Below are 12,164 nucleotides of genomic sequence, written 5' to 3'. Positions count from 1 at the left end.
CCAATGGCCGCTGCGGCTGGCATGCTGCGGCCGGCTCACGCACTGATTTGATGGCAGGAGCCAGGTGCTTCTCCTGGTCTCCCAAGGGGTGCAGGGCCCAAGCACTTGGGCCATCCTCCACTGCCTGCCCGGGCCACAGCAGAGAGCTGGCATGGAAGAGGGGCAACTGGGACAGAAGCCGGCGCCCTGACCCGGACTAGAACCCGGTGTGCTGGCGCCGCAAGGCAGAGGATTAGCCTAGTGAAGCATATGCTCCTTTTCAAGCAGTAGGAAGACTCTTCCTTTGAACCAATCCTGACAAATTCTACAGTTTTCCACAGTGATATGGCTTCTCATTGGCAATTGCTACAATGTTCTGCAGACAACGCGCTATGTTCCTCATACCTCTGTTGGGCCTTCCAGAGAGGTGCCCTGGCCCTGCCACCCCATCTCCTTGCACCACTGCTGCCATGGCCTCCACCTGGCAATCCCTAATCTCCATTTCTCTTATTTTGTCATTCAAGGACTGTTATGTAAACAACCACAGAATAGGTAACCTTGTGTGGCTGGCTGTTTTCACTCAGCGCAAGCCTGGAGATTGTCACATGTCCCCATGGTTGGAGATTGTTGTCGCGTGTCCCCGTGGTTGGAGATTGTTGTTGCGTGTCCCTGTGGTTTGTGCCTTTTTGTTGCTGAGCAGCATTCTACAATAATGGATGTCACAGATTTTTACCAAAATATTTAATTATTTGAAAGGCACGATGACAGAGACAGAAAGAAAGAGATCTTCCACCTGCTAGTTCATTCCCCAAATGGGCAGGAAGGTCGGGACTGGGTCAGACTGAAACCAGGAGCCAGGAACAACATCCAGGGCTCCCTCATGGCTGGAAGGGGTCCAAGTACTTGGGCCATCTTCTTCTGCTTTCCCAAGCATGTTAGTGGGGAGGTGGATCAGGAGCAGGGCAACCTGGACTCAAACCAGTGCTCACATGGGATCTGGCATCAGAGGCAGCGGCTTAACCCACTGAGCACAGCACCTGCCCTATTGAAGGGCACTTGGGGCTGGCGCCGCGGCTCACTAGGCTAATCCTCCACCTGCGGCGCCGGCACACCGGGTTCTAGTCCCGGTTGGGGCACTGGATTCTGTACCGGTTGCCCCTCTTCCAGTCCAGCTCTCTGCTGTGGCCCGGGAGTGCAGTGGAGGATGGCCCAAGTCCTTGGCTCCTGCACCTCCATGGGAGACCAGGAGAAGCACCTGGCTCCTGGCTTCAGATCAGCACGGTGCACCGGCCGCAGTGTGCCGGCCACAGCAGCCATTGGAGGGTGAACCAATGGTAAAGGAAGACCTTTCTTTCTCTGTCTCTCTCTCTCACTGTCCACTCTGCTTGTCAAAAAAAAAAAAAAAAAAAAGGGCACTCGGGCTGTCCAGGTCTCAGCTATTACGAAGTTGCTATGAATATTCACGTTTAGGCATCTGCTTGTTTTTTGTGTGAACCTGTCTTCATTTCTCTGGATGCCCAGGAGTGCGATTGCTGTTGTGGTTGCTCATTTCATTTTTAAAGAAACTGCCTGTCTTCCAAAATTAAGGTATATCATTTTATATTTTCACCAGCAATGTGTGACCGATCCAGTTTCTCCATATCCTGTGTAGCACACAGTCTTGTCACAGATTTTTGTTTTAGCCATTCTGATCCGTGTGTCACCGTGGTGTCTCGCTGTGGTTTTAATTTACATCTCTTAGAAGGCTGGTGCTACTGAACATATTTTTGTGTGCTTATTTGCCATCTATGTGACTTCTTTGTGTGTGTTTTTTTTTAAAGATTTATTTTATTTATTTGAAAGGCAGAGTTACAGAGGGAGAGACAGAGAGAGAGAAATCACTCCCCAAATGACCACAATGGCCAGGGCTGGGCCAGATTGAAGCCAGGAGCCAGGACCTTCTTCTGGATCCCCCATGTGGGTGCAGGGGCCCAAAAACTTGGGCCATCTTCTACTGCTTTCCCAGGTCATTAACAGGGAGCTGGTTTGGAAGTGGAGCAGCTGAGACTCAAACCTGTGTCCATATGGGATACCGGTGTTGCAGGTGGCGACTTTACCCGCTACAATACAGTGCTGGCCCCCATCTATGCATCTTCTTCTGTGAAATACCTCTTCATGGTATAACAAGACAATAAGGAATAGAATGTGTATTTGTGCGAAATATTACTCAGTAGTAATTGGTAATTGCCCTCTCTTCTTCTCTCTCCTTCCCTCCCTCTCTCCCCTCTCTCCCTTCTTCCCTCCTCTCCTCCTCCCTCTCTCTCCCCATTCTCTTTTTGTACTGTCTTTGGTTTTGGTACCAGAGTTAGAGTAGCTTCACAAAATGAACTGGGACGTGTTCCCACCTCTTCTATTTTCTGGATGAGATTATGTAGAATTGGTGTTAAATCTTGAAACATTGGTAAAATTCTTCAGTGGAGCCATTTGGGCATGGAGGTTTGTTTTCTGAGAGTTTTAAAATTATGAATTTAATTTCCTTAATACTTACAAGACTATTCAGGTTACCCATTTCGTAATAGGGGAGTTGTAGTAGTTTGTGTTTTTCTAGAAATTAGGCCATTTAATGTAAAGTATCAAATTTATGTTCATAGAATTGTTCATAGTATTACCTTATCTTTCTGATATTTACAGGGTCGGTGAAAAAACACCCTGTTCCATTGCAGATATTGGTAGAATGTGTGTGTCTCTTATTTTTTGGCCAGTCTTATAAAGCCTTGTTTATCTTTTCCATTGATTCTTCTCTGTTGGTTTTCTCTGTTAAACAGTGCTAATTTCTTCTCATCATTACATTCTTCTACTTGCTTTGGGTTTACTTTTTTTTTTTTTTTTTTTGTTCTAAACCCTTGTAGTGAGGACCTAAATTATTGACTAGCAATTTTCCTCTTTTTTAAGAATTTATTTATTTATTTGAAAGTATGACAAGGAAGGAAGTGGAGGGAGAAAGAAAGGGAGATGGAAAGAGATAGAGACAGAGACAGACAAGCCAGCTTCCATCTGCTGGTTCACTCCCTAAATGCCTGCAACAGCCAGGGCTGGGCCAGGCTGAAACCGGCAGCTCCGTCTGGGTCTCCCACAGGGGCGGCAAGGGCTCAGTTATTGGGCAGTCATCTGCTGCCTCCTAGGTGCATTTGCAGGAAGCTGAATCAGAAGCGGAGGAGCTGGACTCAGACTGGTGCTCCTGTATGAGACACTGATATCTCAAGCAACGGCTTAACCCCCTGCACCAGTGCCCACCTCTGTCTTCCTCTGTGGGCATTTAGTGCTATGAATTCCTCACAGAGAACCGCTTTTACTGTGTACTACAACATTCGATGTTGTGTATTTTCATTCCATGCAATTATTTTTTAAATATTTGCTTATTTGTTTGAAAGGCAGAGTTACAGAGAGAGAGAGGAGAGAGATCTTCCATCCGCTGTTCACTCCCTAAATGACTGCAATGACCAGGGCTGGGCCAGGAGCTTCTTCCAGGTCTCACATGTGCATGCAGGGGCCCAAGCACCTGAGGCATCTTCTGCTGCTTCCCCAGGAGCATTAGCAGGGAGCTGGATCAGAAGCAGAGCAGCTGGGACTCAAACTGGCGCCCATATGGGACGGAGGTGCTGCAGACAGTGGCTTAACCTTATGCGCCACAGAGCCAAGCCCCTCCATTCAATTATTTTAAAAATTTCCTTGAGAAGTCTTCTTTGACCCAAAGATTATTTAAAAGTGTGTTGTGGGGCTGGCGCTGTGGCATAGCGGGTAAAGCCTCTGCCTGCAGTGCTGCCATCCCATATGGGCGCTGGTTCAAGTCCCAACTGCTCCACTTCCGATCCAGCTCTCTGCTATGGCCTGGGAAAGCAGTAGAAGATGGCCCAAGCCCTTGGGCCCCTGCACCCATGCGGGAAACCCGGAAGAAGATCCTGGCTCCCGACTTTGGACCGGCACAGCTCCGGCCATTGCAGTCAATTGGGGAGTGAATCAGCGGATGAAAGATCTCTCTCTCTCTCTCCCCCCTTCTCTATGTAACTTTGACTTTGAAATAAATAAATAAATATTTTTTTTAAAAGTGTGCTGTATTTACAGTATTTGCAGATTTTCCTGTTACTTTTCTGCTGTTGGTTTCTAGTTTGATTCCACTGGATCAGATAATATACTGTTTATGATTTCAATTCTTTTAAATTTATTGAGGTTCGTTTCATGGCCCAGTTTGTGCTTCACAGGCACATGAAAAGATGTATTTTCTGCTGGTTTTGGGTGGAGTGTTCTATAAATGTTGTTTAGATCCTGTCGGTGGTGGCGATGTTGAATTCTTATATATTCTTGCTGATTTTTTTTTTTTTTGTCTAGTTCTGTCAGTTCCTAAGAGATGAGAGCTGAAGTCCCAGCTATAATTGTGGGTTTGTGCTCTGGTCCGTTCAGTTCTCTCCAGTTTTGTGTCACATTTTCCAGCTTTGTGGTTTGCCCCATATCCATTTGCAATTGCTATTTTTGTGTGTGTGAAGTGACCCTTTATCATTACATAATGTCCCTCTCTGTCACTGGTAGTCATTGTTCTAAAGTTACCTGAGAATAATTCAGCCACTTTGATGTTCACATGATACGTCTTTAACTATCCTTTCAAAGTGCCTAGGTCTTTATCTTTGAAAAGGTGTTTCTTGTTGATAGCATATGAGGTTATTGGATCATTTATTTAGCATGCACAATATACTGTTTTGGTCATTGTGGAATGTCTAAATCTAATCAACATATACACTGCCTCACATAGTTATCATTTTTGTGGTGAGAATGGGTCATTTTTTAAGAATCTATTTTCCCAATCTCTTTTTTAATTGGTATGTTTAGACGCCTTACATTTAATGTAATTACTGGTGTGTAAATCACCATTTGTTTTTTGTATTTTGTGTGTCCTATTTGTTAATTCTCTGTTTTTCTGCTGGTTTCCTATGAGTCACTTGAAGACTTTTTGGAATTCCATTTTGATTCTTGCAAAGTGTTTGGGTGTTATCCCTGTCTACGGCCTTTTTAGTGGTATTCTACTATATATACGCATAACTTAGCATAGTCCACTGGTAGTTATTTTACCACATTTGAGTGAAGAAATCTTTTCTTCCTTCACATCTCATCACTCTCATGTTCATGATATTAATTTAAAATTTCCTCTGCATACACTGATGAGACCACATCAGTGTTATAATTTTTAAAAATTTATTTATTTATTTTAAAGGCAGAATTAGAGAGAGGCAGAAGGAGAGAGAGAGAGAGAGAGAGAGAGAGAAGTCTTTCATCCGCTGGTTCAATCCCCAGATGGCCATAATGGCTGGAGCTATGCTGATCTGAAGGCAGGAGCCAGGAGCTTCCTCCTGGTCTCCCACATGGATACAGGGGCCCAAGGAGTTGGGCCATCTTCTACTGCTTTCCTAGGCCATAGCAGAGAGCTGGATTGGAAGTGGAGCAGCTGGGACTTGAACTAGCACCCATATGGGATGCCGGTGCTGCATGGCATGGGTTTACCCATTATGCCACAGTGCCAGCCCCAGTGTTATAATTTTAGCTTCACTCATCAAACATAATTCAGAAAACCTAACAGGGGAAGGAAACTCTATTGATTTTACCCATATTTTTTCCTGTCCATGTCTCTTTTTGTTTTAATGTTCCTGGCTTCATTTTTTATTTCCTTTCTGTTTAGATAAACTTTAAAAAAAAAAAAGATGTATTTATTTGAAAATCAGAGTTAGAGGAAGAAACATACAGAGATCTTCCATCTGCTGGATCATTCCCCAGATGGCCACAATGGCCAGGACTGGGCCAGGCAAAAGCCAGGAGCCAGGAGCTTCTTCCAGGTCTCCCACATGGGTGCAGAGGCCCAGGGGCTTGGGCCATTCTCTGCTGCTTTCCCAGGCACATTAGCAGGGAGCTGGTTAGAAGTGGAGCAGCCAGGACTAGAACCAGTGCCCACATGGGATGCTGGTGCTGTAGGCTGGGGCTTTAACCCACCGCACCACAGCACTAGTGCCCCCAGGCACCCTAATATGGGATGTGGACATCCAAAGCAATGACTTAACCCATTGCACCAAATACATGCTCCTGTGTTTCATCTCTTCTTTTGGATTTATTTACTTATCTGAAAGGCAGAGTTACAGAGAGGGAGAGGGCAAGATGGACGCAGAGACATTCCGTCGGCTCTTCACTCTCCAGATTACTAGAATGGGGTTGGGGAGTGGAGCTTAGCCATGCTGAAGCCAGGAGCCAGGGAGCACTTGGGCCATCTTCTGCTGCTTTCCCAGATGCATCAGTGAGCTGGATTGGAAGAGGAGCAGCTGGGACTTGAGCCAATACCCATATGGGATGCCAGCATTACAGGTGGTGGCTTAACTTGCTATGCCAGCACCCACCCCCCACCCCCACACCATACCTATTCAACTCATAACTTGCCCTTCCTCATTTCTCTCTGGGATTCTGATAACAAGAGTAGATAGGGTTATCTCTCATGGCCCCAACCCAGCCTACTTCTCTGTGTTCTTACAATCAGGACACCTGGCTTGTAAAATAAATTGGACTGGATGATCTTCACTGGTGGCAACCCCTTTGTTCTGACTAAGGGTGCTCTGGCTCTCCCTAGCTGTCTGCAGGTGCAGGAGATGGTGTTTCAGTCCAAGTGCACACCTGCATTCTGGGGAAAAAGAACTGGCAGCTACTCTGAAAACCAATTCCTCCTCTCTGTTTTGTAATGCTCTGTTGACCTGGATGTCACGGAACACTCACTGCACATTCACAGACGTTCACTGTGCTCAGGGCTGTGGCAGACGCCAGCCCTCGGGGAGTTAGCAGTTAGAAGGGGCAATTCCTCCTGAGACACAGGGGCCTCGTGATCCTGAGGAAGGCGTTCCCGTAGCAGGCAGGGGAGCATCGTGCAGGATGTGGCATTTGAACGTGAACGTGGAGAGACCTACAGATTTCTCTGGTGAAAACTGGAAGGAAAGATACGGAAGAGAAAGGAAATGAGGGGAGTGATGGCACTGAGGTGGGAAGGAATGCAGCTATCGGGCAGGGACACTGAGGGACACTGTGGGAGAAGCAGGCTGACCCAGCCCGAGGAGAGCCGTGTGTGTCATACGAAGGATCTGGCTTTCATTTGCTGTTGTAAAACCAGCTGCTTGGCCACAATTGGGAAGGCTTTAGGGCCACGTGACAGAGTCTTCTGTCTGTCTTACATTTGAACTCGGTCCAGGAAGCAGGAAGAGGCTAATGATGTTTGAGTGCCTCCCTCTTACGGGCAAGAGAGCCCCCTGAATAGGTTTTCAGTTAATCTTCAGCCAAGATGGCTGTATCCCGTTTCACAGGTGAGAACACCTAGAGTTGTGTATGTGACTAAAGACTGGAATCTTCTCCCCCAAGTAGGAAGGCTGTCTTCTCCAGCTATTCGGGAGGTTCCTAGGGTTCCTTAAAAACCTGCTAGGGTAAGATGACATTTATGCTACTGGGCCTTCGGCGAGACTGACCAGGGCCGCCTCAAGGTCACTTTCATCTGAGGATAGCCCAACACCCACCCGCCTTTCCTGCCCACTCCCCTCGCGCTGTCGCAGTGAGGAAGCCCCGGGCTCCCCGGCGTGGGCCTCATCACGGTGGCCGGGTGCCTCGTCCTCCGCACAGAACAGGCTATTGGCGGAGGCGGAGCCCCTCTGCTTTGCAGGCCCTCTCGCTGTGTCTCAACGCTGTCGTCTTCCCAAATCTCCAGCCCCTTACCCTTCCCTCTCACTACATGCTTTTCCCTTCAAGTTTTTAGTGTTCCCCACAAACTGGTATTTTTTTTTTTTAACCTTCTTTGAGTTGTGATACAAAACCTGCTTCATTCTTGGAAATTGCACTGCGCTCCAGACGAACGCACGCTCTCTGACCTGCTCCCATTTGGATAATTTCCTGCGTGCCTCACAGAAATGGGGATTTGGGTTCCAGTACCTGCCTGCAGGTGTGCCCAGTCTTGGAAAGTGCATCCAGCGCTTCCTGGCTGGTGGCTAGAGCAGGTGTTCCAGAGAGGGCGGCTCCACACTCCACGCCTGGGGTGAGGGCAGCCAGTGCCCTGTGCTCCCTGTAATCTGAGAACCAGGGCTGCGTGGAGCCCTGAGCTGCAGTCACCGCCGCCGGGCCCTGGGGAGAGAACGGTCAGGCGTTCCCAGAGACACCGGCGTCCAGGAGTGCCCTGATGCTGGGCAAGCTGCTGGCACGTCTTCGTTTTCCTTGTCTGTAGGGGGTGGTAATGAGGCCCACCCCACAGGGTGGCAACAGCTGTCTGGGTGCCAGTGCTTTGGCGCTGTGGTCTGTGGAGGGCGGGGGCTATCCTCGCTGTCATTGTCATTACTAGGGCGACGTGGATGTTCTCAGGCTGACTCTGCAGAGCGAACTGACAGGAGAGGAACTTGAGCACATAGCCCAGAAGGTACTGAGGTTGCGGACGGGGCGAGGTCTCCTCCGCGCTGCCTGCCCTCCTTTCCTGCTGGCGACCCCCGCCCCCGTGCTGCCTGGGGCCACCTCCGCTGCTGCAAGCTTGGGGGCGTCTCCCCGTGACACGTCCAGCTGCCCTCCGCAGCTCGCGCTGCTTCATGGGAGGGGAGACAGGCGCCCACTAAAATGAAACTAACCTGCGGTGTCTCTTCATTTTCTCCATCTGGGGTTCTCGCGGTGGTGCGGCTTCTGTGGAGATGAATTCCTGGAGTGGAAAATCAGACTAACCATCTTTGGAGGAGCAGGACTTTTGTACCGGCTGAGGGGGGTGCGTCGCAGGCTCGCCCTGTGGTTTCTGAGCCACTTCTGTGTGTGTGTCTCTGGCAGGCGGGCAGGAAGACCTACGCCATGGTGTCCAGCCACGCGGCCGGTCGTTCTCTGGCCTCAGAACTGGTGGAGTCCAACGATGGGCATGAGGAGATCATTAAGGTAAGCGTGCCTCACCTCTACCTCTTCTCTCTCCTGCCTCTGTCCCTGCAGGTGCCGGAGAGGGAGCAGCTGACAGTGCCACAGGGCACTAGCGGTGTGACGGGAAGAACTAGCCCTGAGAGGGTAGGCCCTGCCTACCTCCTGCAGACCACAGTCTGCCTGTAGGGGCCTGGTGCACCCTGGCCCTGGCTGCGGAGGCGGGAGGAGGGGGGGCTGGGACGAGTCTTTCAGGTGCCTGCCCATGGTCCAGGCTCTGCTTCTAGAGGTTATGGAGACAGGTAGGAGGTCTGTTTATAGAACTTTTTAAAAAAAATACTGAACACAGGGGCTGCCGCAGTGGGTCACTTGGTTAATCCTCTGCCTGCGGGGCTGGCATCACATGTGGGTGCTGGGTTCTAGTCCTGGTTGCTCCTCTTCCAGTCCAGCTCTCTGCTGTGGCCCGGGAAAGGCAGTGGAGGATGGCCCGAGTGCTTGGGCCCCTGCACCTGCATGGGAGACCAGGAGGAAGCACCTGGCTCCTGGCTTCGGATCGACGCAGCATTCTGGCTGTATCGGCCATTTGAGTGGTGAACCAATGGAAGGAAGACCTTTCTGTCTGTCTGTCTCTCTCTCACTGTCTAACTCTGTCAAATAAATTAAAAAAAAAAAAAAAAAGAACGCAACTGGGGTAAGTGTTTGGCACAGTGGTTAAGATGCTGCTTGGAATCCCTTCATCCCATATGGGAGTTGCCTAAGACCGAGTCTTGGCTCTGCTTCTGATTCTGGCTTCCTGCTGATGCAGACCCTGGGAGGCAGTCGTGACAGCTCAAGTACTTGGGTCCTTGCTCCCCATGCGGGAGACCTGGATAGAGTTCCTGACTCCTGGCTGTGGCCTGGCCCAGCCCCAGCTTTGTGGTTGTTTGGTGAACCAGAGGCCAGAAGATCTCTGTCTGTTTCTGTCTCTCCGCCTTTCAAATAAAATACATTAAGAGTTTTTCATTATTTTATTTATTTATGAGGCAGAGGGAGAGAGAAACTGAACTCCTGTTTGCTGGTTTACTCCCCAAGTGCTTGCAGTAGCCATGCCTGGGCCAGGCACTCGCACTGGGTCTTCCAAATGGGTGGCAGGAACCCAGTTACTTGAGCTATCATTACTGCTACCTCCTGGGATCTGAATTAGCAGGAAGGTGGATTCAGGAACCAAGGCCATGTGGGCATCTTTTTTTTTTTTTTTTTAAGATTTATTTCTTTATTGAAAGTCAGAATTATAGAGAACGAGAGGTAGAGGCAGAGAGAGAAGTCCTCCATCTATTGTCTCACTCTCCAAACAGCCACAACAGCCAGGGCCAGGAGTTTCATCCAGGTCTCCCATATAGGTGCAAGGCCCCAGGCACTTGGACTATCTTCTGCTGCTTTCCTAGGTTCATTAGTAGGGAACCAGATTGGAAGTAGAGCAGCCGGGACTCGAACCCATGCCCACATGGGATGCTGGTGTTGCAGGTAGTAGCCCTATCCACTACACCACAGTGCCAGCCCCAAGACATGGGCATCTTAACTGCCCAGCTGAACACCTGTACTTCATTTTTTTTATTTTGATTTTCATTTTATTTGAAAGAAAAAGAAATCTTCCATCACTGGTGCATGCCCCAAATGCTTGCCACAGCCAGGTTTAGAACAGGGCAAAGCCAAGAGCCCAGAATTTAATCCAGGTCTGTCACCTGGGTGGAGGGACCTAAATACTTGAGCCATCATTTGCTGCCCCAAGGGTGCACATTAGCAGGAAGCTGGATTGGAAGTAGAAGAGCTGAGCTGCAAACCAGCCAGAGTGCAGGCATCCCAAACAGCCATTAACTGCTGTGCCAAATGCCTGCTCTTCATTTTTTTTTAAATAAACAGCTTTTTGAGATATATTCACAGTTGACACAGTTAACATATACAGTTCAGAGGTTGAATTGCAGAGTTGTGAAACCATCACCATTATTAATTCCAGACCATGTCAGTGACTCCTCCCAGCTCCTGGCTTCTGCCTTTCTTGACTTTCTGGAAGTTTCCTATAAACAGAATCATACAGCATATAACTCTTTGTGTCTGGTTTCTTTCACCTAGCATATTTCTAGAGTTCATCCACGTGGTATAGTGTGCTAGTACTTACTCTTTTCTATATAACCGCATATACCAATTCAGGGAGCTGGATTGGAAGCGGAACAGTTGGGACTTGAACCAACACTCATATGGGATGCTGGCGCTTAAGATGGCAGCTAACCTGCTGCGCCACAGTGCTGGCCCCATATGGTAACTTTTTATTTAATCTTTTGAGAAACTGCCAGACTGTCTTCCAATGGAGCAGCTGCATTTTACATTTCAACCAGCAATGTATGAGGTTGAAATTCCTCCACATCCTGGCCAACACACTTGTTATCACCTGTCTTCTTGATTATAGCCATTCTAATGGGTGTGGAGTGGTATCTTGTTGTGGTTTAAATTTGTGTTTTATAATTTTCATAATCAAAAATAATGAGCATATTCTTACATGCTTATTGTCCATTTGTGTGTCTTCTTGGATTTACTAAAATCCTTTGCTCATTAAAAAAAATCCAGTTGTCTTTTAATTTCTGAGTTAGAAAGATTTTTTTAAGATTATTTATTTATTTATTTATTTATTTACTTATTTGAGAGGTAGGGTTACAAAGAGAGGGAGAAACAGCTGGAGCTGAGCCGATCCGAAGCCAGGAGCTGGGAGCTTTTTCCTGGTCTCCCACATGGTGCAGGGGCTCCTACTGCTTTTCCAGGCCATAGCAGAAAGCTAGATCGGGGCCGGCGCCGCGGCTCACTAGGCTAATCCTCCGCCTAGCGGCGCCGGCACACCAGGTTCTAGTCCCGGTCGGGGTGCCGGATTCTGTCCCGGTTGCCCCTCTTCCAGGCCAGCCCTCTGCTGTGGCCAGGGAGTGCAGTGGAGGATGGCCCAGGTGCTTGGGCCCTGCACACCATGGGAGACCAGGAAAAGCACCTGGCTCCTGGCTCCTGCCATCGGAGCCACAGCGCGCCGGCCGCGGCGGCCATTGGAGGGTGAACCAACGGCAAAGGAAGACCTTTCTCTCTGTCTCTCTCTCTCACTGTCCATTCTGCCTGTCAAAAAAAAAAAAAAAAAAAAAGCTAGATCGGAAGAGGAGCAGCTGCAACAAACTGCTGCCCATATGGGGTGCTCATGCTGTAGGCGGAGGCTTAGCCTACTATGCCACAGCACCGGCCCCAAGATTTCT

The 12,164-nt window shown here is 48.8% G+C and overlaps 1 protein-coding gene across 2 annotated transcripts in view; it reads left to right on the top strand.

Moving 5' to 3' along the window:
- Positions 1-12,164, top strand: part of TUFT1 (tuftelin 1) — a 53,305-nt gene that overhangs the window by 16,102 nt on the left and 25,039 nt on the right. Inside the window, exons 2-3 of one of the 2 annotated variants that reach the window (XM_002715358.5) lie at positions 8,357-8,431; positions 8,824-8,925. In XM_002715358.5, the coding sequence (XP_002715404.1) occupies positions 8,357-8,431; positions 8,824-8,925 (177 nt within the window). The remainder of the gene's footprint in view (positions 1-8,356; positions 8,432-8,823; positions 8,926-12,164) is intronic. The other variant, XM_008264449.4, reaches the window with a different exon arrangement.

This window comes from Oryctolagus cuniculus, chromosome 7, assembly GCF_964237555.1.
Source record: "Oryctolagus cuniculus chromosome 7, mOryCun1.1, whole genome shotgun sequence".
Taxonomy (NCBI): Eukaryota; Metazoa; Chordata; class Mammalia; order Lagomorpha; family Leporidae; genus Oryctolagus; species Oryctolagus cuniculus.
This window is presented reverse-complemented; position numbering and strand designations above follow the sequence as displayed.